At 50.6% G+C, this 26,711-nt stretch overlaps 1 protein-coding gene and 1 long non-coding RNA gene across 6 annotated transcripts in view; one reads left to right on the plus strand and one right to left on the minus strand.

Moving 5' to 3' along the window:
* LOC118169400 overlaps window positions 1–14,810 on the plus strand; it is a 15,246-nt gene extending 436 nt beyond the window's left edge. Inside the window, exon 2 of the long non-coding RNA XR_004752072.1 lies at window positions 14,562–14,810. This is a non-coding gene — a long non-coding RNA (uncharacterized LOC118169400). The remainder of the gene's footprint in view (window positions 1–14,561) is intronic.
* SLCO2B1 (solute carrier organic anion transporter family member 2B1) overlaps window positions 1–26,711 on the minus strand; it is a 69,399-nt gene that overhangs the window by 4,215 nt on the left and 38,473 nt on the right. For 3 of the 5 annotated variants that reach the window (XM_035330666.1, XM_035330659.1, XM_035330676.1), the window contains 9 exons: window positions 26,113–26,250; window positions 25,810–25,972; window positions 24,195–24,422; window positions 22,937–23,035; window positions 21,024–21,154; window positions 11,335–11,443; window positions 5,790–5,954; window positions 4,073–4,265; window positions 3,157–3,310 (listed from right to left, as the gene is read on the minus strand). In XM_035330666.1, the coding sequence (XP_035186557.1) occupies window positions 3,157–3,310; window positions 4,073–4,265; window positions 5,790–5,954; window positions 11,335–11,443; window positions 21,024–21,154; window positions 22,937–23,035; window positions 24,195–24,422; window positions 25,810–25,972; window positions 26,113–26,250 (1,380 nt within the window). Of the gene's footprint in view, window positions 1–1,846; window positions 2,928–3,138; window positions 3,311–4,072; window positions 4,266–5,789; window positions 5,955–11,334; window positions 11,444–21,023; window positions 21,155–22,936; window positions 23,036–24,194; window positions 24,423–25,809; window positions 25,973–26,112; window positions 26,251–26,711 lie in introns of those variants that run through there. The other 2 variants (XM_035330695.1, XM_035330687.1) reach the window with 2 other exon arrangements.

A 26,711-nucleotide genomic window follows, 5' to 3' on the forward strand; every position in this document is an offset into this window, starting at 1 on the left:
TTTCTTTCTTTCTTTCTTTCTTTCTTTCTTTCTTTCTTTCTTTCTTTCTTTACTTATTTATTTTCCCAGAAGAACTCATTATTTGGAAGAGACCTTTAAATAAAGAGGGCGTGATCTTAGAGTTCCCTGAGGGGGACAGACTTCCCCGCTCCCCATCGCTGCCAAGGGAAGCAGCGCGACTGATTCCCGTACAAGGGATCCACAGGGATCTACTCCCTGCCGAGAGCAGGGGGAAGATTTGGGATGAAAGGGGACACAGCCCCTCCTCCCACCTCCAGGGAAGAGGATTTAATATTTCAAATTAAGACTGGTAGTTATCTCCTCCAGACATCGGAAACGAGCTAAACCACACCAGGCTCCTTCTGCAGTCATTGAGGGAGATGTGGGTCTCAAGAGGACAATCTGTCCCCTCCATAGGTAAGTGCCCATGATAGGAGAGATGAGTTTGGGCCAAAGCCGTTAAAAAAAAATGCAATTAGATAAATTAAAGCTCTGTTGATCTGTGTGATCACCACCTTTTCCAGAGAATCACGCACCACGTTTAGGGCACTTGCATAAAGCCAAATGGAGAAAAAGGGCTGTAGACGCCCGGTTTGGAGCCCCAAAGCCACACTCTACCTCTCTCATCTGAACCCTCAGAGGATTTCAGAGCAGGGAGTGTGAGCCCAGCTGCAAAACCCCCAGAGCAGTGGGGAGAAGCCACAAAGTTGTGGGTGGCCCATCCCCGTGACAGTCATTGTCTGGGATGTGTTGCCACGAGGCTGCTCTGTCTGCTGGGACAACCACCGGAACAGTGGGATGAGGGGGAAAACCGAGAGCATCCCCGCAGCAGGGCTGTGATTCTGGGCAGGAAAGTCAGAGTGGCGTGCCCCAAAAAACATCGGGCAATTGTTTTCTTAAGAGGCAGAGAGGCTCCCATCCAACTGCGCGTGCTTCTCTCTTCAAGGCTCATCAATACTTGGAAAGAAGGTCTGGCAAATGATCTAAGGAAGGAGTATCGCTGGCTTTCCAAAAAAAAGTGTTTGCATGGCAATGTAAAGGGAGCCCTTATTTTGTTGTAGCATGTGGCTATATGCAATAATACCTCAAATGACTACAGGACTGGGCGATGTTCAGGAGCAGGGGATGTCAAAGGGCTGAAAGCATCTTTCCCAAGGAAGAAGCAGTTGAAAAGGATCTGCTGTGCAAAAAGCAGGCACAGGCGTGCATAAAAGCACACTTGGGACTAAGCTCTGGCAGAAAATGTAAATGTTATTAAAATGAAGTGTTGTTAATTAACAAAATGCAGCTAAAAGGTGCCCAGCCGGTCCCACGCTGCTAATATATCCTGTGCCAAGAACACAGCGGAGAACCGTTTACCCTGTATGCATTGCTAACATTTTTCAGCTAGGTTTTTGAACTGGAAAAGATTTCCTTATTATGTATTCGCTGAGCCGTATTGCCTGGAGACCCAACAGGCAAAGGGCTCAGTGAAAGCCCAGCCGTGGGGGGGTTACGGCAGCAGGCAGGAGATGTGGGCACAGGGCAGTGGAACAACCTGGCCAGGGCCGATGCCCAAGGGGAGCCAAGAGCAGAGCCCAGTTCTCTACTGAACCTCATGCTGATACTGATGGATAGGATGTGCACTGCAAGGGGATCACAGCATCTTAACCTGCAAATCTGCAAGCAGAAAGGTGGAATAACGTTGCCCTCAGGAGGCCCTCCCAGAGTGCTCACTGAAGGTCTAAGCCTAACCACTTCTCTATCACAATCCTTGAACTCACTGCTTTATTTGTTTCAATGCCATTGCTAATGCAGGGTTGCTGGTCTCCAACGCCATATTCAGCTGTGATACGAGAAGGATAAATAAAAGACAAGTCTTCCTGGCCTGAAACTGGGAGAGAAACCATGCTAAATTTAAATGCTACCTGAGTTGGAGCAACGGTCCCTCTGGATTGGGCCTGCCCAGAGCATACAGAATTGCTACCTGAGTCCCCAAAAGTGAGCTTTACCTCCTCTCTCTTCATCCCTATACACAATCTACAGATGCCTGATGTACGGTGGGGCATGCAGCACCACTAGAAGAAGTTATATGATGAAAACACCCGAGTCATTTTTCCCCACTGTAGGTTTCAGCTGTGTGTTTTGGGCTAATATTTCACCCCCACACTTCAGGGGGGCAGTTTGAGCTGAGGGCAGTTTTGCATTTTGCTGCATGAACTCCAAAGCCACAATGGCCTGGGTAAGTCCGAGCAAGGTTAGCATGGGTGTGCTGCACAGTTGCTGAGAGCATGAGGAGAAGAAAGAGAGCTAGACAAGTTATTTGAAAAGTCATTCACTCCAATTTTTGAACAGCTTTTTGTGTCAAGCCAAGGAAAACAGTACTGGGTGAGTCTGGGTGATACCTGCTGCAGGAAAGCAGAGCTACATGAAATTGTGCCACCTGCGTGGATATTTTGCCTTCACACCTTGCAAAAATGGAAACGCTCAGACCTCAGCCTGTTTCAGAGAACCTGATGCCTGAATTAGGAGCCGGGTTTCCACAGGTCCCTGTTCAAGGAACACAGATGAGCCAATTCGCAGCAGGAGCCTGGTGGAGGTGGGCCAGCTGACCCCATGGAGAAAGCATCCCTTGAGTACAAGAGGTGTCACACTGGGTGACCAAAGTGCTTAGCCCTTCCCTCAGTGCACATCATCCTGTGTCACCACAGGACACACAGCTGAAGGAGGTGACCTTGTCGGTCACAGCTTAGTGCGAAGGGAAAGCAGAAGGTTCTTGTGTCATCTGTGCAAGAAGTCCACTCAAGCTCCTGGATAACAAGGGAGATGTTGCAGCTGGGTCCCTGGTGCAGCACCCAAGCTGGGGTGAAGCAGTGGGTGGGTGGGCAAGGACACCTCAATGTCCTCAGAGGCTGGGAATCTGGAAGCTCTCTGCCTGCTGCCTTGGCCAAGAGCCAGTACTGGCATGGGCTCTGCTAGACAGGAAAGTGCTAAGAGACACCATCTGCAAGGGGTTTTCCAGGGACATTCTCAACCTTCCCTTGCTCATCCCACGGGGTGACACAGACTGGCACAATGCTAACGAACATCAGAGGACCTGATGGATCTGGGTGCTGCAATGCTCATCGCTCATCAGCCGTCCCAAGCCAGGACACTGGCTTGGAGGGAAGGACTCACCAGGACTGAATTGTTGTCGACATTCACGACCTCGCAGCCAGCGTGGCAGGGCGAGATGTACTCGATAGCGTCAGAGCCGCAGACGGGGTTGTAGGCTTTCTCGGGGCATTTACAATGGAGGCTGCACTCCATGGTGTGGAGTGCAAAGTCAGAGCTAGAACAGAAAGAACGTATTAATGCGTGGTACTGAGCATCATTAACATGCATCTTATATGGGAGATACACTGCCTTTACATGGGGATTAGTAAAGAAACATTGAATGCTCCCCCATAAGGAAGGACCCATAGAAATTCCACTATAAACCATAGATCCTTTGCTCAGTGCCCAGGAAAAACATCCTGACCACCAATAGTCATGGGAGTCGCCCACTTCCTTCATTCTGCATTCCCAGCGCTAACAGGGCAGCGATGCCTCGCTGTGGGAGGCGGAGAGCGGAGGGCTGGAGCCAGCTCCCACTGCGACCACGGGATGTGCACAGATCAGCTCACAGAAACACGGACCAAGCCTTTGGAGAAGGCAGGCAGTGCAGGGAAGCAGCCCCGGCGCTGAGGGTACGCTCCCGGGGCTGGCCTCTGGCCACATTTCTGGCCTCATGAGTAGCACGCCAGGATTTCCAAGATGAAATTTGTATCCTGCACTATTTGTGCCAAAGAAAGCATTCGCTCGGGTTTCACAACCAGTCAATGAAGCTAGAACAAGTAAGGACACAGCAGATTCAGGCTTTATTCACAAAAATGTTAATTCCCAGACTTGTTCTATCGCTGTTAAGCGTTTTGCAGAGGGAATAAGCCCAGCCCTGGGTCTATATAACCTCCCAACTCCTGTCTCAGCCCCCAAGCATGCAGCTGGGGGGGGCAACAGCGATGCCCCTGCCATGAACAGCGACTCGTCCCAGCCCTGCTGGAGCTGTCGGTACCTCTCGCTGTAGGTGACACCGGCGACCTTCTGTGTGGGGCAGCCGAGGAAGAGAAGGGGGAAGGCCACGAGCAGGCAGAGCAGCATGCCCAGGACGCACATGGCGCTGCACTGCCTCAGGGACACCTGGAACCTCTTCAGGATGGCACCACCCACCACGATGCCCACCATCGCCCCAGGGATGTTCACGGCACCTGGGAAAAGACAGGTCCTACACGTTGGTACCCATCCTCCAAGCCCTCTGAGCCCCAGAGGATTTATTGCGGGATTTCTATTTTTCAGCATCGCTGATCTGGAGGGGACCAAGGGTTTTGCAGAGAGACTGCTGGAATAATGCTAAGGTCAGAAAGCAGATTTGCAAGGACAGTCGGCTCCTGCAGCAAACAGGCTCTGTATCGGTGCATGGAGGAGGTGGAGGAGCTGGTATAAAGCTGTGGTTAATCCAGCAAACGTGGTTTGTTTTTTTCAGACAGGAGAAAATCTTAAGTAAACACAGAGAGGATATTTAATTTCTGCATAATGAAACCATTGATATAATAATATGCCTGCTTCTGTTGTCATCATTACAAGACTGTGAACATTTCCACGACGGACTTGGAGTTTTGAAAAACGCACCTTATATTGGGATACTAAAGAGGTGCAAAGTGTTTAATTCATCAAAAAATCAACAAGGAGGTTGCCTGCAGCCCCTAAATACCCACAGAAGGAGAGGATTTCCAGCTACAGAAAGCTTTTTGTGTAACAGAGAATGATGAAGCAGTAGCTGGGAGAGCTACTGGATAGATCCATATGAGAAATAGAGTGCACATCTTTAACAAGTAACACCCTTTAAAGGGTAAATCAAGCCTGGGAACCACTGCTTCAGCATTTAATCTTCCGATCTGCTTACATTCTTCGGATTTATTTGTTAGAGACTTTAGAAGATACTTACTCTGAGGATGCATACTGTTTGTTTAAAAATACATTTAAAATACTTCTTTGTCTGTTGTCTAGACACCAGAATGCCCCAGCGGATCGCAAGCTTTGTATTTGTGTTACCACGACAAGCTTGCACAGGCAGGTCCGAGCCCAGGGCCGAACGTTCTGGGTATTGCAATGCAAGTTAAAGCAGTCTGGTCTCAGGAGCGAATATCCAGCTTACAACTTCTCCCTTTCCTTCGTAACAATGCCAACAGCAAGAAATTAGCCCAACTTTTATGAGCAATTAGTCTAACGATAGTAAACATTTTGAAGAGCTTAGGGAAGATTAGCACACCAGCCAGGCTGGTCTCTTGCTGCATACTGTCACCAGAATGCATGCGTGGATTTTTGTTGTTTTTCATTTTATTTGCTTTCTGCTGTTTAAAAGAACCTTAACTAATGATCGATGCAAAGTAATCCCTAAAACAGAAATGTGCACAACTCAGACACGGTGTTTCTTTGCTCCTTTCATGCAATGAGTTGGTCTCCTCTCCTTGGATATACTGAGATGCTTTAGATAAACATTTCCCAGGTCTTAACGCGTGTTATTTGAGCAAGACCAGGCAGGAGGTAAAGGAAGGAAGGTAGATAGTGCCTGAGAAGTGAAACAGGAAGGGACCTCGTGCTGTGTCTCTCTGGAGGTGATGGAAGAAGACTGGCAGCTCCGGAGGGAGAGGTGCTCCTTCAATCATCTCTAGATGATTGTCTAAGAGGAGCTCAGAAGCTGGCAAGCCCGTGAGTGTGATAGCAACACTTACCGATGATCATGTTGGCAAAGGAGGCCGTGAGGGAGAACTGTCTCTCCAGGAACTTCCCCATGAACGTTGCTAAACCAGCGACCATAGCTGAGAGGTTGACCTGAGCCAGCACCACCAGCAGGAAGACGGGGTGGCGGAGGTTCCTCAGCAGGACCATAGGAAAGTCTGAAAGGCAAAGGGGAAATCTGCTGCATCCAGGAGAGGTGAACGGCAAAATATTACTCTGTGGAACACGGCAAGGCCTTGAATGTCCCTGAAATTTTTGTGCAGAATTAACTACTTAGGAGGAGTGAGCTCTTCCAAAGATTTCATTCATAAAAGGTCAGAAAGTGTGCTTTCAGGGTTTGTTATTCCAGGCTTAGGTGACAAAGTGGGTATGAAGAAGTCAGGATAAAGCATCAGGACATTACAGAAACTGAACAACCGAGCACTGCAAAACAAAAAAATGTGGAAATTCTCTGGCTGAAAATGTTGATAAAATCAATCCTGTCCTGCACGGCATTTTGTGGTAAACAAAACAGCCATTTCTAAGGGAAAACTCTTCCCACCAGAGCATTTTTGTAATGCAGTAGCAGCCATAGCAGAAGCACAGCTTTGGCTGAAGGCAGAGACGCAGACCAGCGGACACAGAGGGTCTTTTATTAGGCATAAGACAGGGACCAGGAAATCCAGTCAGCCCGCCCAAAAGAGTTTGCTGCAAATAAAGCAAGCTTCCTGCTCAGCTAAGAGCAGCCATCTAACAAGTCTTGTGGGAAAAGGCTGGAGGCGTCAGCAGGCTCTGAGTGAAGCATCTTGACCCAAGAAAACTGATAGCTGACCTCAACGCTTGGGCGATGTGCTCAAGCAGCCCTGAGCATCTGCTAATGCAGAGGACAAATCTGTAGCAATACCTCCTGCCAGGCTCTTATTTAGAGCTGCCAGGGCCCTGGGATGCCTTAGGAGGAAATCAAGTGGCTCTCGGGTAGCTTTTCAGCCTCAGCTGAACCTCTGTCCCTCTCCTGCCTCTAAAGGATGGGCTGTCCTGAGCAAGCTGAAGCCTGGATATCTGTCCCCCACTGCCCACGGGCAAGTCCTGAGGGCTGCGGCGTCGAGTGGCTGCACACATGGCCCAAGTAAACACAGCCTCAGCTCCCTTCCCTGAAACTTTTTGGCACATCTTCTTCTAAAAAAAAAAAAAAGGAAAAAAAAAAATGAAAAGGAGCTGGGAGGTCATTAGGAGTTAATTTATTTGTTTGCTGTGGTTGTAGTTTTAATGTCCTTTCAGTTTCAGTCACAAAGATGCATTTTTTTTGATTACAGGCAAGACAAACACCAGCAGATTCCCCTGTGGCTGAACCCTCTCTGCTTAAGCAAAGGCCTCTTCAGCCTGCTCTGCAGAGGCATCCACCCCGTGGGATGGGGGCTGCAGAGCGCTGACACCCGCCAGCTGCAGCTCTCCAGCCTGGAGAGGTGTCTCCCTCGTGCAGAGCCTGAGCCCCCTTTCTGCTCGTGCCTCTGCTCCCCCTCATTCTGTGCCTCCTCCGTGCTCCTCGTCCGGCTTTGCAGCACGCAAGCGAAGGGCGTGCATAAAGGCAACTTCCAGACAAACAGCGGATGAGCTTCCCAGATGAGGGCTCTGGAAGCCAATATGCTGGAGCAGAGATAAGGAATTAACGGGGAGGATTAATGCGAGGGCCTGCCGTAAATTAATGGTGTTAATTCTCCGCAGCTCACAAACAACTGGGACAATCTTTATATCTGCTCCAGCAGAGGCTGCAGCAGGGAGAACCATCTGGTGCTCACCTGGGAACTGCCCCAAGCTGCGTGTTTGTTTTAGCTCTTTTAGTCCCCAAAAGTCACATGTAGAGCAGAGACCCATTGGTGGCTGCAAGGAGTGACCTGCGGGCAAAGGCAAAGCTCATGTTTGTGGGGGCATCGCATCCCCAGCTCGGCTCTCTGTGCTCAGGGTTAGGCAAACAGCTCAAGGCATTGGGGAGCAACAAACCGAGGGCTCTAGGGAGGGTCCAAGGGAGCAAGGTCCCACAGCCAAGGACCCTGAAACACCAAGATGCTGGAGAGCTGGGGGCTCTGCTGTCAACCAGAAAGGGACGGGGCTGTGACAATATCCCAGTGCTGGACTGATGTGGACCTCAACAAAAGGAGGCGATTTTGCTCTATCAATGAAGTCTTTGGTTTTTGAAGCATATTTCTGCCTCGTTTGCATACTGGAAAATATTAGACATATTGCAAACATGAGACCTCCACTTGCCTGCTGAAAGATCCCCAAGAGCTAATTCAGCTTTCTTTGTGGAAGAACCGTCTACAAAAAGATGTGTTTTTACCTAGAGTTTTCCAGTCTTTACCCTGTGGTCGCCAGAGCAGAGCTGTAAGGCTAGGACAGCCGGCAGGTCTCCCACGGTGGGAGGCAGCAAGGTTGCTGTCCTTTGCCATCTCCCTCTCCTTACAAATTTGGTCTGCCTTATAGCTCCAGGGAGGAAGCTGGCCAGATACTAAAAACAAGTGGAAAAAAGTTCTAAAAACTTTAAAATAATGAACAAAAACTCCTTGAGACCTTCTTTAGGCATCTTAGCGAAACAAACAAGTCACAAGCCCCGGGTTTTAATTGCTTTGAAGATCACCTTTAATGGATTAATTCCCAGTGTGTGCAACAGAAGCTGAACAACCTCCCAGGTGTTTTCAACAGAAGCCTAAAAATTAGCAATGGAAATGACTTCTAGCTAGCTAAATCCCACTTTCCTGATTGCTGTGAGCGGGGCTGCAGAAGGAGCACGTTGTGAGTACGAGGAGCAGGGTGCAACCCAATGTCACCCGGCGCATCTGTGCAAGAGCCAAGCCCATTCCCCACAGTGCTTTGACTTTCCTAGTTCTGAATAACTCCAGCAAGCGGAGCCTGCTCGCTTCTCGGGTAATCGACCTCATTGTTTGGAAAGGTCCCCAGTGCTTTGCCTGAGTATGTATCCTGTACACAGCTCCATCCTGTTATTGCTGGTTGTGGAGGGAAAAGCTCTTCCCGTCCTTGAAGCACAGTTCCCGGGGGCTTGCAAAGTGCTCTCGCTGCTCATCGCACCTTGTCGCAGAAAGATTTAAAGCCCAGTGGCTTGCAGAGAAATGGAGAGCACGAAGCAGCTCCTGGGATGGGCTCTACCCCATCCTCGCTTTGTTCCCAATAATATAAGTGGCAAAAATTCCTTGAAGCCCTGTTTTGCTCTGTTATCTCCATGTGCACTGAAGCAACAGAACAAATGACAAAACGCATTTCCTTCTCCATAATCATGCTTCATTTTGCATCACTTAAGCTGAACTAAGTGACTACACAGCATTTCTGAACATCTTTCTCCTCCAGGTCAGCTTAGTAACTTAATGCTTGCCTCCGCCAAGCCTTAAGAAAGCGATGAACTCTTAAAGACATTCCTCATCCTTTCACTGCTCAAGGAGGAGCTTCAAGTGCTCTGCTGAATCACAGCCTGAGCTGGCAGCGTCTGCCTCTGCTGGAGCTTCCTCAGCCTTGGGCCAGGTTTGCAGAGGGAGCCGCGTTTTCAGCAGGGGTCTTTTGCAGCCTCCTTGTGGCATTCAAAAAAACAAGCGGAAGGAGGACTCTGTACGAGGGATGCAGGAGGAACAGGACTGAAATATCCAGGGGAAGACATGAGATGCAGATCGGAGGGCACCGCGGCTGAAAGGGCCTGCAAAGCTGCTGAGCTCCATCACTTATCCCAGCCTGCAAAGGGAGTGTCAGGGCCAGGGGCTCGTGAAGAAATCCTGGGTCAGAAAGCTCCTTTCTTGCAGTCCACTCTGATGGGCACAAAGTCTGAGCCCTGCCATGACAAATGCTAGCAGCCCTCAAGAGCTCTGGGACAAACACTTGCTCCTTTATGCCTTTCCCCATGTCTCGGTGAGTCCCACCCCTCAGCTTTGTCATTGCTGCTATCAGAAAACCCCAGGAATTTCAGCAAGGTTGCTCTCCTGGCCAAAATTACAGCCACATCATCATTTTCTGGGCTGGGACTCAGGGGATAAATTCTCAGAAATAATGAATTTATTAGCACAGCCCTGATGCAAACCCTGAGCACAGGTATTTCCTTCTCTGCACCCAGGTGTGGGGAGCTCATTTTTATTCCTTTATTTTTTTTTATTTTTTTATTTTTTTTCAGTGGCAGAGAGCAGTGTTGGTGTGAAAATCCCATCTGAACACTATAAATCTGCTCCCACGCAATAGCTTCCAGCACTGGTGTGCTCGGCGTGCAGCTCGGCATGCTGGTTTGCTAAATGATGGTGCAAGGTCGGAGGGGGAACAGCCCCCTGGCTTGCTCCTTTAACTCAGCATCAGGCTGCGATGAGCAAATGGTGCAATAGGAATAGAAACCTGCCCACGCTCGTCTGGCCGTGCCTGTCCTCCACTGACCTTACTAAAACAGAGAGTTCCCAATACATGAAAGGAAATATGGAGGAAGCTGACATGGATTGACTTTGTAGGGCTACTTTTCTTAAGTAATTGCCAAATATCCAAGTATTTATTTCAAACAAATCCGACCCTTTGACACGGACCAAAGCCCAGCTGATTCCTTTCAGCTCTCAGAGACTCCCTGAGCCCCCTGATTTCCAGACAAGCTCATTGTGCTGGATTAACACAACTCTACACAAAGATGCAGCTGATTTTAGTTGCTCTGACCCTGGCTCCAGGCAGCACTGGTGGTCCTCAGCAGGACCGGCAGGACAGCCAGGATGTCATGTTGTTGCCAGCCTTGAAGGACAGGATCTGGAGAGACTTTTTGGGGACTAAGAGCTACCAGCACTGCTGGGGTGGGATTGTGATTGTGTGGAAGATGAGAAATAGCAGCTGGTTGCACCCAAGCTGCAAACCCTGCTCTAGCTGTGTATCTGGAACAGGAGCATTACTGGCCCAGGCTGCCCAGAGGAGCTGGGGGTGCCCCAGCCCTGGCAGTGCCCAAGGCCAGGCTGGAAGGGGCTGGGGGCAGCCTGGGCTGGAGGCAGGGGGTCTTGACCATGTCGGGGGGGCTGGGGGGTTTTAGGGTCCCTTCCAACATGAATCACTCTGTCATTCTATCAGAAATTCTCTCTCTTTCCCTTCCCATGGCTCTCTGCTTGGCCCCCGCTTTCCTGCCTGGCTTTGGGTTCTGGTGACGTTTTGTTCCCAGGACGAGAGCTGTAGGTTGAATGTAACCCAGCTCCATGCCCAAAATGTGTCCCGAGGGGCTATATAGGAGGAGACTGGCATTGCGACCTGCCCATTGCCAGGATGGATGGGTGTGCAAGCAGAGAAATCACAGAATAATTTAGGTTGGAAAAGGCCTTTCAGATCATCAAGACCATCAAATAACCTGACCCACCACTAAACCATGTCCCTCAGTGCCACATCCAGACATCTCTTAGATACCTCCAGGGATGGGGACTCCACCTCTTCCCCGGGCAGCTCGTTCCAGTGCTTGACCTTAGTTACTGAAGGTGCACTCAGTCCCCTCACCCAGATCATTACCAAAATGTTTTGAAAAAAATCCCAGCAAAGCGGGAGGATGCACAGACTTACGTTTGATGAACTTGGTTAGAGAGAGGTTTTGCACTTCTTCAGACCTTGACCTGAGCTGGCTGAGCAGATCCTCGCTCTTCTTGCTGCCACTTTCCTTGCCACTTGTCACCTGGGGACAGACGAGAGTTTGTCACTGCCAGCCCTCCCACCGAACTCACTTCTTTCGCAGCTGCATTGCTGGAAGAAGGGAAAATCCCCCTCCTGAATCATGGCCTGGCTCTCTGCTGAAGCGAGAGGGACAGACAGCAGCCCACGCTTCTTGCAGATGGAGCTTACAATGTCCTGGGCTCTGCCAGCAGCATCTGTGGCTGCTGAGAGAAGCCAGGCAGACGTTTTCCCTCCCGTGATGCACGGCTGCTGCCATCAGGATGAGAGCATCCACAGAGACGTCTGGGTTACAGGGGTAAGAGCCAACTTTCTCCCCTTTCCACACAGCACTGAATCGCATTTCATAAATACCCACGGACACAGAAACTCAAGGAGAGATGCACGTGGACCGCAGGAGAAGGTCCACCTAAAGCAGGTGAAGGACACTGCGGTTTTGGATGGAGGATGAGCATTTCCCCTGAGCCTCAGTGCTTACCGAGCTGTGCAAATGCCTTTGCCCCTGGTATCAGCAAGGAGAGCAGACTGCAATTATAAGGAAAAAAGGCGGGGGTTTGGGATGGAGATGCTGACACAGGGGCACCAGAGCAGGGACATGCTCAGGGCATCAAGCTGTGCTGGGGGGCTGCAGGAAGCCCAGCCCTTTTCCACTCTTTTTGATCCTGAGAATCCCAGCTGAATTCTAGCACCTCTGCTCTCTTCAATGCTTTTGGTGGTTTTTAAGCCACAACTTTCCCCTGAAAAGCAGCAGTGTGGAAGGGACCTCCTGGAAGAGGCCAGATCCTGCAGCCTCCCTTCTTCCTTCTCAGGGGATCGATGCTTGGCAGCCGGAGGCCAGATGGGTCCAAGTCTCTCACCTCTCATTTAACCTCTGCTGATGGTTACAACCCTGTAGGGCATCAATCCAGGCGCACCCCAGCTGTCCTGCTGCCACCTCTCCGAAGCAGAGAGGTGCTGGAGAGAGAGGAGAAGTGGAAGATGGGGTTCTTGGATCACCAACCTCCCAGTAGCAGCAAGTGGGAGGCTAGGAGGGGAGTTTTTTTTTTGGATGCATGTCGGTTCCCCTGTTCTGCAGGCTTTTAGGGGCCTCACTGGGTGAAGGGCACTAACTAGATGACAAGCAATACTACACAACTATAATTGCATAGAGTGCTCAAAGGTAGTGCAGTTTTCATGGGAAAAAAAAATAGAAGAAAAGAAAAACAACAGTGCAATTTTAGCCAGCAGCCCTGAGCCAGCAGAGCCCTGTCTGACATCCCACATCAGCTCAGCCACCGCACTGCTGCAGCTCCTGACACAAACTTAACGTGAGTCAGATGAATGAGTTAATTCAGTAGAAACTAGATGTTCTTAATTCCCCCAAAGAACTGGACAGCTCATCAGCTAAAATGAGCTCTATTTCTCTGAAAACAAGCGTGATTATTAAACACCGGAGAGGTGAAAATGTCCCGTGCTGTGAATACCACAATCTCCTCTCAAGAGCCTCTGCGAGGCAGCGGTGGGATTTTTATAGCTCCTTTCCTGGTTGTCATTGGTGGAGCTTGGAGATTCATATATATATATATATATATATTTCAAATGCAAAGACAAAATCCAGCTTCCTTTCATTTCTCCATTAGGGTGTCTCATAGGACCAGAAACGCAGGTGCTAAAACTGCAGTGCTTTCCAAAAATGCATTCAAGCTGGTACTGACTGTGGCTTCCTCAGATGCCAGCTGCTGGCATTTCAGAGGGGTAACAGCCTGCCGGGCACTGCCAGCACATGAAGGATAAAACCCATATCCCCAGGACAAAACCCCCAAGTCCGGGATGCCTCGGCATGAGCAGGACATCTCTGTGTGACTTAGCATGGAGCAGCAGCTGCTCTCTGAGCACGAAGCAAAGCCCTTGAGGAGAAGGCAAGCTCTTCTCCCCAAAATGGCTTGGCCCCGCGATACATTTCTGCTAGCTGAGTGGATCGGGAAATGCATTCCTGCAGGGTGAAGCAGGCATGTTTGGATGCTGGAAAAGCAAGCGGCGGAGGGAACAGGGTAAATCCTGCCCACTCGCTGGGCACCGGCACGCTGCGGTCCTGGAGCTGGGGATTTTAGCATCACTCGTCGCGGGTGGTTTGGCGAACCCGAGTCGGCAGGTGAAATAGCATCAGCCTGCTGAGCGTCGCTTCTCGGCCGTCTGCGGCAGCGTCTTGTCAAAAGAAAACAAATGAGTGTGGGAAGCGCCTTACAAAACGCCCCCGCGCTTGGGTTTTTCAGTATTGTTCCTTGAAGGGTTCAATGAAGGGGCCTGCACTGCATTCCTGGCTTGTGCAATCCTTTTTTATCTAACGCTTTCTGGATACATTTGGGGGATAGAGGAGGCACACTGGTTTTGGGGAGGCCTTAGTTGGGACCCTGAGGGAGCACCAGCCAAAGCAGCATGGGGCAAAGCAGTGCCCACAGGGGCAGGGAGGGGACCCTGCCCCTCTGCTCCGTGCTGGGGAGGCCGCCCCTGGGGTGCTCCCAGGGCCAGCAAGGCCTGGAGCTGGTGGCGAGAGCCCAACAGGGCCCCGAGGTGTGGGAGGGCCTGGAGCACCTCTGCCATGAGGAGAGGCTGCGAGAGCTGGGGCTGCTTGGCCTGCAGAGGAGGAGGCTCCGGGGGAGGCTCTTGCCAGGGGTGCCCAGGGCCAGGAGCAGAGGCCCCGGGCCCAGCCTGGAGCCCGGGAGGTGCCCCCTGGGCCCCAGGCAGCACTGCTGGGCTGGGCAGGTGCCGGAGCCCTGGCCCAGGCTGCCCAGAGAGGGGCTGGGGGCTCCTCCGCGGGGTCTCCAGCAGCCGCCGGGACGTGGGGCTGGGTGAGTGGCTCCGCGGGGCCCTGCTGGGGCAGGGGGTGAGCAGCGGCACCCAGGGGTGCCCCCAGCATCGGGCTGCAGGGCTATGATCACATTTGGATCACGTTTGACATTCGAGGCACCTCTGGGGGTCATCTGGTCCAACCCATACTCAAGCAGAGCCTCCCAGAGCAGATCCCTTCCTGCAGCTCCTCAAGCACCGGGCTTTGCATTAGAAAGAGCATCCCCAGCCTGACCCTGAGTGGGGGAAATCCTCCACTTCCAAGCACAGACATGAATAAATCTGCTACAACAGAGCAGGGCTGGGAGCCAGGGGAGGAGCAGGACCTGCTTTGCAGGAAAGGCGGATGAAGGTGGCTCTCCTGCGAGCCAGGCTCCTGGCTATTGCACCTGCGACAAGGGCAGCCTGGTTTAATTCATGTACACCGCAGGAAGAAGGGATAAATGACCTGCTCTGTGGCAGATAAGTTTTCTTTGCTTAATTTGGGGATTCTGCAGAGTCCCCCTCTGGCTGCGCAGAACCTCATGCTCCAGGCTCAGTGAAAAGCAAGGTCAGCGAACCCATTTTGGTATTAAACAAACAAAATGTGAAACCTCGTAGACTGAAAAAGAACTAATTTCCCTCCTTACAAGGTCGTGCTCCCTACAAACGCTCCTTTATGCCTCTTCCAGTGCATGTGGGTCCCACCAGGGCTGTTTCCTAGCGTGTTAAAATAGCCAGCCCACAGCCTCGCTCAGGCAAAACTGGCTATTTTTAGCTGCCATTTATTTGTGCCTGTCTTTAAAGCTCCCTGGGGAAAATCCAACCATTGAGACCAATCTGTTCCAGTCAGGCAGGCACCTGCATGCCAGTGCTACTTGGCCTCCAGATGCTCCGCAGATTGTCTTTCCAAGCTGCTTTTGCTGGTGCTCTGGGGGCTTTAATAGGAAAGCCTCAGAGCACCACAGCCCTGTGGCTCTGGGGACAAAGGTTTCTGACAAACCCTTTGACTTCCCCACCCCAGCTCTTTAACCATTCTCCAGCAGGCAGTAAAACAAAGAGGAACAAACTTCTAAGAGTTCCCTGTGGGATATTTTCCTTTCGGCTTTCCGTGTGCCCTGGGAACATGCCAGGTCACTGCTGGATCAATGTGGGAGGGTTCGAATAAACGAGGACAATTTGTCCCCAGACAGAAACGGGAGAAGTTATTTTCACTTCCTCTCCCCAGAGCTGTTGCACAATGTCCCTGCTGCACAGAAGGGACGAGTCACTGCCACCCCACCACATGGGACCTGGGAAGTTCACACGGAGTCCGAGACCACCGCCAGGCAGAGCTGTCAGCTGTCTGGTACAATCCGCTGGCATGGCCCAGAGCAGCAGCAGTGCCCACGGGACATCTTCAGGGCAGTGCTGGCTGTGTTCTACCTGAGGGATCATCTCCTCATCACGGACCTTCTGCTTCAGGACTGGAGGGTCAGACATTCCCAAACCTCGCCAAGCAATGTCATCCCAAGCTCTCGCAGGCATCTGTAGCCAGGACACATTTTCAAGGTTTCTCCATGCACCCCCTGCTGCTGCCACCATGCAGCAGGTGCTTTTGGGGATGAAACGAGTTGATCCAGTCTGCAGGCTGCTGTCCTGGACCTTCCAGCTCCGTGCCCCATGGCATGAGGTGCTGCCTAGACGGATGGGTTTATCCATGGGAGACGGGTGACTTCCTAACCCTCTGCTCCACCACATAGGTCTCCAGATTGCGGCTGCAGGTCCATCTTGGTGCTCCCTTCTGCCCCCAAGCATCTTCTCAAACTATCTGGGGGTAATTAAAAGCAAAACCTGGAGAGATGATCAACAGGGGACTCATCTGCCCTAGAGACAGAGCAGAAATCCCAGCAGATGCACTTTGGGGACCATCACAGTGCCATTGTGTTGCTGCATGCTCTGAGCACTCCTACATTTCACATCCCTTCACCCCCATCCTAAATGCCCCCCCAAAATCCACTGTTCCATTCTGCAAAGGATTTTCATCCATTGGCCATTTCCATCCTGTCTTACGGGAGATAAAACTACTGGCAGCAGGACAGCGGCTCCATCCATCTCCAGCAGGAGAACACAAGTGGTGGGTCCTGAGCAGAAACCATGGAGCACAGTGCAGCTGGCTCATAAACATAAAGGCACTGGATTTGCTGAGTTAGGTGGAGTTTGCACGGATGTACACTGAGTGGTCTTCAGCTGTACCCTGAGGTTCCCTTTGGTGGCTTTCCTGTGACGTAGTGACGTGGTTCCTTTCATGCTTGTGCTTCCTTTCAGCCCTGTTTTTGCACTTCTCCAAGCCAAAGCACCGCACGTGAAGCCTTGATAAAGAAGGACCCAACACGAAAGAGATGCCATCCCATTCACCTCTTCTGGTTTGCATCCCCGTGTCCTCAGCTGGGTGGGTAACCTTGGGTTAGGGTGGGTGGATCTCAGCAGCCTGTCCTACCTCTTCAACAACACCAGTGTTTAAATAAATAAAGGGAAGCCAGTAGGTCTCCATGTGCAGCACCATAGGGGAAAACAAGAGTTAAACTGGAACATGTGAAAGCTAGGAGACTAAACACGACATTGCTAAACAGGAGAAGAGAACAGAGCACCCCAGGGGGATGGACTGAGCTGCTGTGAGGTGCCAGTGGTTTTCTTAGTGGTTCGGTGCAGAATCTCCAGCTATTTCCAGCAATCCCCTTAGCATAGTGAGAAGACTTGTCGTACTTCATCTTCAGAGGAGAAGGCAGATGGGAACTGTGCATACAGAAGGGGCTGGTATACCAAGAAGGAGAACCTAGGCAACTAGAGGGCTGAAATAACAGAAACCAAACCTAACTCTGTGCAAAGAGCATGGCCATGTAATTCAGGGCTGAAAAATAGGAATTTCAGCTGCACGTCTGGAATTGAGAACAACAAGTGGCTCGGGGCCATCTCCACAGAAATGCATGTCATGGAACACACAAGGATGCAAGTTTCTGGAACTGTGTTCTCGGAGGTCTGGGGGTGAGCACGGATGTGATGGACCGTTAACTGAAGGGGACTGAGTGACAGTAAACCAGAATTGCCAGGGCTTGGACACAACAGGGACGTGTCGACCTGCTTCCCATAAAACCAGCTGAGCTGTCCCGCAAAGCCTCTGTTTGCATTTAACGTGTGCTGGCATTGCAGGGGAGGCTTTGTGGGGGCGGCGAGGCAGTGCCAGCCACCCCCTTCTCACGGTGGCTGGGAGATGGTTGGCTTAGCTTGATGGCTTTGGAGTCACAAAACAAAACCCAAACAGGCAGATAATGGAGTGTGCAAGACGGGTCTTGCAACTGAACAAGGGTAATGCCTCTGCTTTTGCTCAGGGTGCTCCAGATGGCACTTTTCCCTCAAAAAATCCAGGTATAGATGATAGAGCACAGAGCAAACAGGAAAATACTCAAAGGCCCCACAGTCCAGGACCCTGAGAAATGGCTCAGGCTCACAGAGACAACATTAAACTGGAATTATTAGGAAAAAACTGGTTTTGACTGGAAGTAGTTTGTCCAATAAAAGCCTGTTCCCCTCATCCTCCACCCGAGATCCTGACAACTTTATAGCTTTGCTGTGATTGTCCTCAAGTCGTGTTATTCAGGATATTTTGGTGCTAGAAACTTGCTGACGAGTTTCAAAGCAGAGGAACAAAAATGTTTGGAGTCTGGAGTGATTGATTTGTGAGAAAAGGTCAAAAGAGGGGTCTGGAGTGATTGATTTAAGAGAAAAGATCAAGAGAGGAGTATGGAGTGGTTGATTTATGAGAGAAAAGATCAAAAGACTGAATTCTGTTCACATTAAGTGCAAAACGTGTTCATGTGAAGCGCAAAAGTCATTGCAGGAACTTCAAAGAAAGAAGCTGTAAGGTAAAGGCAAAGCTGAAGTGTGGTTGTAGAATAGATAATATAGATCTGTCTTGGCCGATGGGAAGAGACAAATAAATCTCCAAAGAGACAGAGTTATCCAGTTTGCTGGATGATGCCCACCGAGGAGGATGGAGACCTTGGTTTGGAAAGACCATCAAGAGCTGAGATGAGATACGTTGAGTGCACCAGGAGGGAGAAAGGAAAAGTGGATGGGAATCAGAGAAGATAATTAGCACTTTCAGCAGTGAGAAGGACAGAGAAATGGGCTAGCCTTTGCTACCGTGATCTTGCTTGGTGGGCTCTGCCATGGGGAAAGGTACCAGCAGCTTGTTCCAAGGAGGTTTCATCATCTACAGTGATGTGCATGGTCTGCAGGCAGCAAGCGCTGCAAGGACAGCCTGGCCAGGGGGTATGAGGTTCCTTTTTGGTCTCAAAAGGAAATGAAGCCCACCGCAGGTGGTGCAGAAACCCCTGGGCTTCAACTCTGGCAGAGTAAAGCTGCGCTTTTCCCATGTGTTATCACGGCTGACGTGCCTGGATGCATTGGCTGTGGGTGAGATATTGTGCTGGGGCTTTGCAAAAGTGGGGAAATTCCCATGCCTTCAAATGCTTGCAAGTCCCACACAGCTGGCAAAGCTGCTCCGGGTGGCGCAGACGAAGGCAAACTTGGGGTCGATGCTTTATTAGCATCGAGCTTTGCCTGGAGACACACATTTCCTTCCCGTGTCACATTTCTTCCCAGCTCTGCCCATCCTTCCCGCAGTACATCCCCAGCCGATGCTCTGTGGTAGGGGAAGTGTTTCTCTAATGAGCTCAATGATGGGTGCAGTAATTGGGTGGCTTTAGAAATGTTGCTGCCTCCAGCTCACTGGAGAGGAAAGGTGGCTGCCCTTTGCGACAGAAAAGTGATCGTGTTTTACCTTTAGCTGAACGCTGATTTACTGCAGGGGCAAGCAAGTGAAAACAATATTATTCTTTTTTTTTTTTTTCTGCAATAACTCCAGAAAATCTCCCATGCAAATGCAGATTTCCTACAGAGCTCTGAGTGCTTCCACAGCAGATAGAGGTTTTACCCACAACAGCTTCTGGGAAAGTTTCTAAAAAGGCATTTTTTTAAAGCAGAACCCCTTGCTGCTGCTGGCAATGCTGAGACCCCGATGGGATGGGCACGAGCCCAGCTGCTGGGTTCACCAGACCCTGGCATCTCCCACCCTGCAAGGGGGAGGTAGAACTTTGCCATCACTTAGAGTATTTCCTTATATATCTTTTTAAACTCTAAGCAGTTTTCAAAGGCTTTCTGGAGGAAATGGTAAAACGAGGAGAAATTCAAGTAAAACATGGGCTGCAAATAGATAAATGGATGCTCAGCCACGTGGGAGCATCCCTTACAGTTAGCAGCCAGTAGAGTGAGAGGATGTCCTGCTGTTTTTGTTGTTGTTTCTTGTTTGTTGTTTGTTTGTTTTTTAAATCACTATCCAGCCCATCTCTGGAATACTCTGAAAAACTGATTACACCGAGCAGAGTGCAGCATTTGCAAAAGTAGAGTTGGTTTAGTATAAAGCACATCATTTTACCTCAAGAGCCATCCATGAAATGAATATTCTCATCAGCCCTAATAAAGAACCATTCTGCCAATAAGAAGTGTACCCCAATGCACACCGAGCAGGTTCTGCTATTATAGATCATCCGTAATGATTTTAAAGTGAACCAAGCTTCACAAGGATAAATCAGGCCCGTTGCATTCAGTGCCACGCTCATCCTGCAAAGGGCAATTTTCCACCCCGTCACCTCGCAGGACTGCAGCTGTTAGGGGAACCTGATAGCGTGTAAAACCCTGGGGTGGATCACCGTGTCTCCCAGAAGTGCCAACGAGACAACAGGTTGCATTGTACAAAGTAGGCGAACCCTAAATCTTTACAAGAATCGCTCATCACTGCAGAAATTTCAGAGAAATGAGGAATTACTGTGCACCAGGCAGTGCGTGTACTTGTTTAGACAAGAAAGTTTGACAGCGTTCCAAAATAAAATATATGTGAAAAGGCAATTAGACAGGCTGGAGCATGGCCAAGGCATCGAGAGGAACACAATTTCCCCAACTAAGCGCATCCAAAGAACTCCAACAACCAACAGCATTCAAAAGCCTTCCCACAAGGGGAAGACTTCTTCTTTAGAAGAACGATTTGTTTTGAATTATTCTCCACAACAAGCCATTTGCCAGAAAGCCAGGACCCACAGCCAGCAAAGCGCTTGGGAAGCTCACGAGCCATTTCACGTGCTGGCACAAGCCCTAATACACTCAGCAGGGCTCCAAAGAGATCGAGACCCTGGTAGGAAATACAGAGGTGATGGGTACAGTTGGATGGTGGAGCCCCATGTACAAGTGAATGTTGAAAAGGGTTGTGGTTTGTTTTGTTTTGTTTTGTTTTGTTTTGTTTTTCAGTGGAAACGAAAAAAACTACCCACCAGCCTCAGTATTGCAAACACCCACAGGCACAACCCACTTCTAAGGAAAGGCCGGTGATGCACTCTTCATATTTCCTATGAAATGGGACTGATGTCCTCCTCAGGCACGTGATCCTCCTGAAGGGAAACAAGGACCAGCAGTGGAACAGCTGCCACCAGCTCCCAAATGAGACAAGGCAGAAGGAGCAGGGAAGTGGGGAGTCCAATCTCCACGTGGGCCAGGAGAAGGTAGAACGTTCATCTACATTGGGCTTGCCTGGTGCTGCATATTCCTACACTTCTGTGTTATTTTGGTGTGCCACCATGCAATTATCACATCCCAGAGATGAGACCAAAGCACAGCTCACAGCTGACTTTGAGGAACAGTGTGTTTGAGCGCAATGCCACAAGGGCAACCTGCAGCACCTCTCCTACCTCTTTCGGCATTTCCCGTGGGAAGAAGAAGTAGGGCACCGCAGACACGGCCACAAGACTGGCTGCCACCAGGAAGCCAAGCCACCAGGCGCCGACCCACCGCGGGTCCTTGTTCGTGAGCTGCACCTCACCTGCAACACAAATGGGTAGAAGAGCATTTAGACAAGGGTGACCAGAGGGAACCCAAAGGGATGGTGCTGGGTGGCCCCAGACACCCAAGACATCGGTGTGCTCCATAGCTGTGGCTCCCAACTTGAGGACCATCAGTTTTGGGGCCTGAGCAGCGTTTGCACCTGGCTCATGGCATGCTGCTAAATCTCAGTTCATTTTTCAGTGTCACCAGGGTGTCTAAAACCTCACTCAGCCCTTCGGATGGGAGTAACTGGGACAGGGATGTCCTAGAGCTTCCCACTTCTTCACCCTTCAGAGTCTGATCTAGGTGATTCTAGAGGATCTAGATGAAGCCCATGCTGTATTCCTGGTCTCAGCTCAACAGGAGAAGGAATCCCACTCCCTGCTGCTGCATGGGGAGAGCTCGTCCATCATCTCTGCATGCTGCTGTGGTGGTGAGCTGGCAGCGAAGAGCATGGCACAGTCCCCAGGCACCTTTGTAAGGGTGTCAAGGAATAAATGAAAGATCATGCCTTATCGTAAGTTTGCTTTCCCTAGCACAGATTTCCTTAGTGCATCTGGGGTTCATGGCCAGGAATCTTCACTTGTGTCGACTCCAGAGACCTCTCTGAGGTTCACCAGCCAGTGAGGAGGATGTATTTATTACTGCAGTAATAAGCTTGGAGGTTGTCTGATAGGAGGACACATTGTAAACCATGTTCTTACTTTGTAAACATCATAAAAATATAAAATCATAAAAACATACAGTGACTGAGTCCAGGTGAAAAAATCTCTGGCGAAATCCATGAGCAGGAATGAGGCTCCAAGAAGAAGCCAAAGCTTCACCTGCAGCACCAGCACCCACTGCTCATCCACCCCCTGCGCTGGTGCTCTGGTCACCACCCCAAGGAGCCTGTCAGTCGTCCTTTTCCTCATGTGAGAATATGCTGTGTAATGCGTGTTTGCTCTGATAATAGCTGGGAAATTTCCACTTGTGCTCCAGGAATCAAGAGCAGCCAAAAAGGAGATGACTTCAAAATGTCTTGGTAACATGGCTCAGGGAGAGACAAAGCTTGTAAAGGAAATCCCTTTCATGCTCCTCTCCTGCACTACCTAGCTTTTCTCTTCTACTTGTTTTCACTTTCCTCCCACCCACCTTTCCCTGTGCTTCTTCCCATCTGAGTCCTGGTACCCATTCTCCACTCCTTGCCTCTTATTTCTCCTCTTCATCTTTCTCTTTCATGTTTCTCTCTGGGTTTTGCTTGTCCTCCACATCCCCCTTCCTCTCCAGTGCTGGCTGGAGGCAAGATGCTCCCACTTTTCTTTCTGGCATATGGCATAAAATTGGTAGAAGAGTGAAAATGAGGTCTGTTCTAAAAACACAGTGCAAATGAGCATCCCCCTAACCAGACCTGGCAGCAACCCAGGGCTGAGAGATCCTTTTGGGTCCCTTCCAACTCGGGATATTATATGATTCTATGATTCTGTAAACCTTCAGGCCTGAAGGAGGAGAAAGAGATGATTGAATATGGGATTCCAGCAACCCAAGTTGGACGGGACGGACACACAAATCTGGGGCATTCATCCCGAATTTGATGAGACCAGTTCCAGAGCTTCCCTGGGTGCTGGAAGCAGTTTATCAGGTGAGACAACAAGCAAAGAGAGCCTGAATATGCCCCATGGGTTGCACCCTCAGCCCATGGAGTCAGGATGCCCAGCGAGGGGCTGGACTGCTGCTGATTTGGTCACTGGGACGCAGCACAGAGGGTGATGGACGGCTCTCCAGGGGTGCCTTCACTCACCTTCGGTGACTTTGTCGATGTCGACGTAAAAACGCAGCATGGCAGAGCCCAGCATGAAGGCCACCCCTGGCCCGATGACTGTCACAGAGAACAAGATGCCTGCGGAGATGAGAGCAGAGAGGGGTCAGCCACACATGAAGAGACCACGGGGGACATGAGGTGGCTCAGGGCAGGACCAGGGTCCACAACACCTTCCTCCAGTGTGAGCTGTTTCCCAAGCAGCTTTCTCATCTGTCTCCTATGAGGATCTATCCTATCTATGGGGATAACAACCACGTGCTTCCCGGGCTCCCTTTGCAGGAAAGGTTTTGCAAAACTCAGATCTTTCCTGCTACTTTTCTCCGGCCTCTTAGAAAAGCTGAAATACACCCAGAAACAAGATGTGCCCCTTGACATAATAAATCTGGGAAACACCAAGTTGCTCAAGGAACTCATCAGGCTGTCTGAATCACTTTCTTCAGTACCACAATTTACTGACTCCATTACTGGGTAATGGGGATAAAAGTTATCAGCAAAATCTCCTCTGTGAATTACTGATGAAGACATCAAACACGTTGAGGATTCCACTCCTATCTGGTAGATGATCTGTTCAAATATGCTGTAAAGGTCTCTAGTGTGTACTGGAGCAAAATTTGATGTGGTACTTCCACTTTCTTGATGGTAATGAGGTGCTTTTGAGCTATCCTTGCTGGTCTATCCAGTTCAAAAGGCTGTCACAGGACAGCAGCTGGAAAATGGCTCAAAGGACCTGCAAGGGCCATCTCATCCATCCCACCACTCTGGGACATCCCTCGCAGGCTGCCCAAGCTGCTCTCCAGTACCCCGTATGCTGAAGGATGCTTGCCTACCTCCCAGATGGTCGATCCTCCTGCTCTAGTTTCCTACCATTTACCCTACACCCAATCAAAGTTTTAATTTCTGCATGTTAATCCCACAGATGCCTCCTGTGAACACAGGGAGGAGATTATTTCATTTAATTTCCCTTGCTGAAACATTTTCATAGCGCACAGTTGTTGTCTCTCTCTCTGGCTTTCACTCACAGGCCAAAAATCCCAGTAATCCCAAACTCTCCCCTAAATCATATTTCCAGCACTGGTGTCTGCAGTCTGTCCAAGCTTGAAGCAGATCCACTAATTTGGAGAAACCTTCCCGGTGCTGGGAAGAGCAGAAGGGCTAGAGCGAGCTCTCATTAGTGAGAGTGCTGTCTGGCCTTGCTACAGAGGGCTAATTCTGTTTTCCCCAATTTCCCCCACCTTACCCAAATAGAGGGGGGAGTTCTGCTCGCTGGCAAAGTCATCGATGTAGGAGATCCCAAAGGGCTGGATGGGGACGCCGCCGATGCCCAACAGTGCCTGGGCGATGAACATGACGAGGAGAACCTCGTGGTTCTCCCTGGCAGTGTGGGGGGCACAGACGGTGTCACTGAGGTTCCCCTGGGACTCCATCCCCTCGGGCTGGCACAGGTCAGTGGTGTTGCTGAACATGCCTGCGGGGGACAAGGGGACAAGGGGAGAGGGTCTAAGGGTCTCGGTCAGGAGAGAGCAGGTTTTCTGGAGACAGCAGCAAGCATGTGGATGTGCACGCAACAGATGTTGGGTGGGAAATGTCGGTGAAAGGAAATCCCAGACCAAATAGACACCTATGGACGGGGATCTGGGTAGGGTCATGATGAAAGGGCACCAATGCAAAGGTTACTCTGCAGATGTTCACAGCGAGACAGATGTGCGTGCCATGGAAAGCCACCTCCGTTGAAAAGCAGAGCTGAGATCTGGTGGATGTCACAATAAAGTGAAGAAAACTGCAGGTTTTGTGACTCACTGCTCAGGAAATGAGAACTCATTTTACCCAGAAATGAATTACAAAACTGCCTGAGTGATAGCGCTCATTAGGGATCATGTAGCATCCCAATCTCTCTTAAATACCGGAGGGAAGTGTTTATAGCAGGATTTCCATGGTTATACCCCAAATCAGTTGCAACTCTGAGTGCTTGACACAGGGCCACCTGCACCAGCCACTCCTAGAATACATGGCTAATTGTTTCCAAACTGTTGTTAGCATCTGACCCCATTTGCATCTGAGAATTATTCACCTATTAAATCTTCCTTTGTTGGCCGTAGCTGAGCAAAGCAGCTGCGCTCTCTCTGATGAAAAGCCAGAGAAAAGCCATTTATTGGAGGCTTCTAAAAGGTTTGCTGGAGGTTTTTTTGTGGCAGGATTTGGGGAGTAACATGAGAGGTGTTTTCTCCTTTCTTTCTTTCCTTTTTATCTCTTCACCTTTCAGGAAGAACATCTCAAATCCACCCTGCCCCAGTTCTCCAGGAGCAACATCCACCTGTGTGTCTTCCACGGGAGGCTGATTTTTGGATGGGGTCTAAAACCTCAAAGCTCAAGGAGATCTCAGGTGCACAGGGCAGCCGGGGAGATGCCCCAAAGCATGAGGGGTGGCTGTGGGACTGCTGCTCCCCGCTGCAGACACCGGCCCTTCACCCCTCTGCTGCCCTGCTGGGCTGCATCGGGCTCCTTGAGCACCCCTTCTGATTCCTTCCTGCAAAAGGTTTTGGGTGATAACGTTCACCACACCTTACTGAAGTCATGGAAATGAAAATAAGGAAGAAGCTGACATGAGTGAGGTCAGCTTGGCACAGCTCGTGGGAGATGAAAGCCATGAAGTCTTGGGAAAACCGTCCTGCTACCTGGAGCTTGCCTACAGCACGGAGCTGCAGAGGACAAGGGGAACCAGAGGCCTGTTTAATTCATGGAAAATTAAAACTCCTTGACATCAAACCTGCAACCAGCAGCTCCTGACACCTCAAGAGAAGATCATTTCCATTATCTGTCCCCAAAGGCATAAAATAAGTTCCTAGAGTACCTACTGGCAACGGACTGGTCGTACTCGTAGGGCCCTGTGATGAAGTGAGGGAGCGACATGAGGAACCCGGCCAAGGAGACCAGGATGGCGCCGCAGCCGATGAAGCGAGGCCTGTGCACTCGGCTCCCGAAGTAACTGATGAAGACAATCAGCAGCGTGTTCCCAACCTAAAGCAGGACACAAACCATAAAAGCTCAGAACATTTCTGGTCTGAGGGACACAGACCTCAGGAATGCTGGGCGAGGGAATGACAGGGGCACGGGGAGAGCGCCTGCTGGGTGAAGAAGGGAAACAAGCTGGTTTTCACCTCATTAAAGGAAGCGAGCAGCCCTGATGTCTGGCTGGAGAGGCCGTATCGTCTCTCGATGGTGGAGATGGAGCTCTTCAGGTAGCCGGAGACCAGGAGCTGGGAGAGCTGCAGGAGCCCATGGCAGAAAACAAAGAACTGCCAAGACAAAAAGAGAGCACCCAGCACGATTACTGCAAGCGGCAACACCGCCACAAACACGTTTCCTTCAGGAAGGCCAACGGTGTCCTGGCTTGTGTCAGGAGCTGTGCGGCCAGCAGGGCCGGGGAGGTGATCGTCCCCCTGAGCTCTGCTCTGCTGAGGCCGCACCTCGAGTGCTGGGGTCAGCTTTGGGCCCCTCACTGCCAGAAGGACATCGAGGCCCTGGAGCGTGTCCAGAGAAGGGCTGCAAAGCTGGGGAAGGGGCTGGGACACAAGGCCTGGGAGGAGCGGCTGAGGGAACTGGGGGGGTTGGGGCTGGAGAAGAGGAGGCTCAGGGCAGAGCTTATTGCTCTCTGCAACTGCCTGAGAGGAAGGGGGGGGAGCTGGGGGTCGGCCTCTTCTCACAGGTAACCAGTGATAGGAGCAGAGGGAATGGCCTCAAGTTGTGCCAGGGGAGG

Source organism: Oxyura jamaicensis, chromosome 1 (assembly GCF_011077185.1).
Source record: "Oxyura jamaicensis isolate SHBP4307 breed ruddy duck chromosome 1, BPBGC_Ojam_1.0, whole genome shotgun sequence".
Lineage (NCBI taxonomy): Eukaryota > Metazoa > Chordata > Aves > Anseriformes > Anatidae > Oxyura > Oxyura jamaicensis.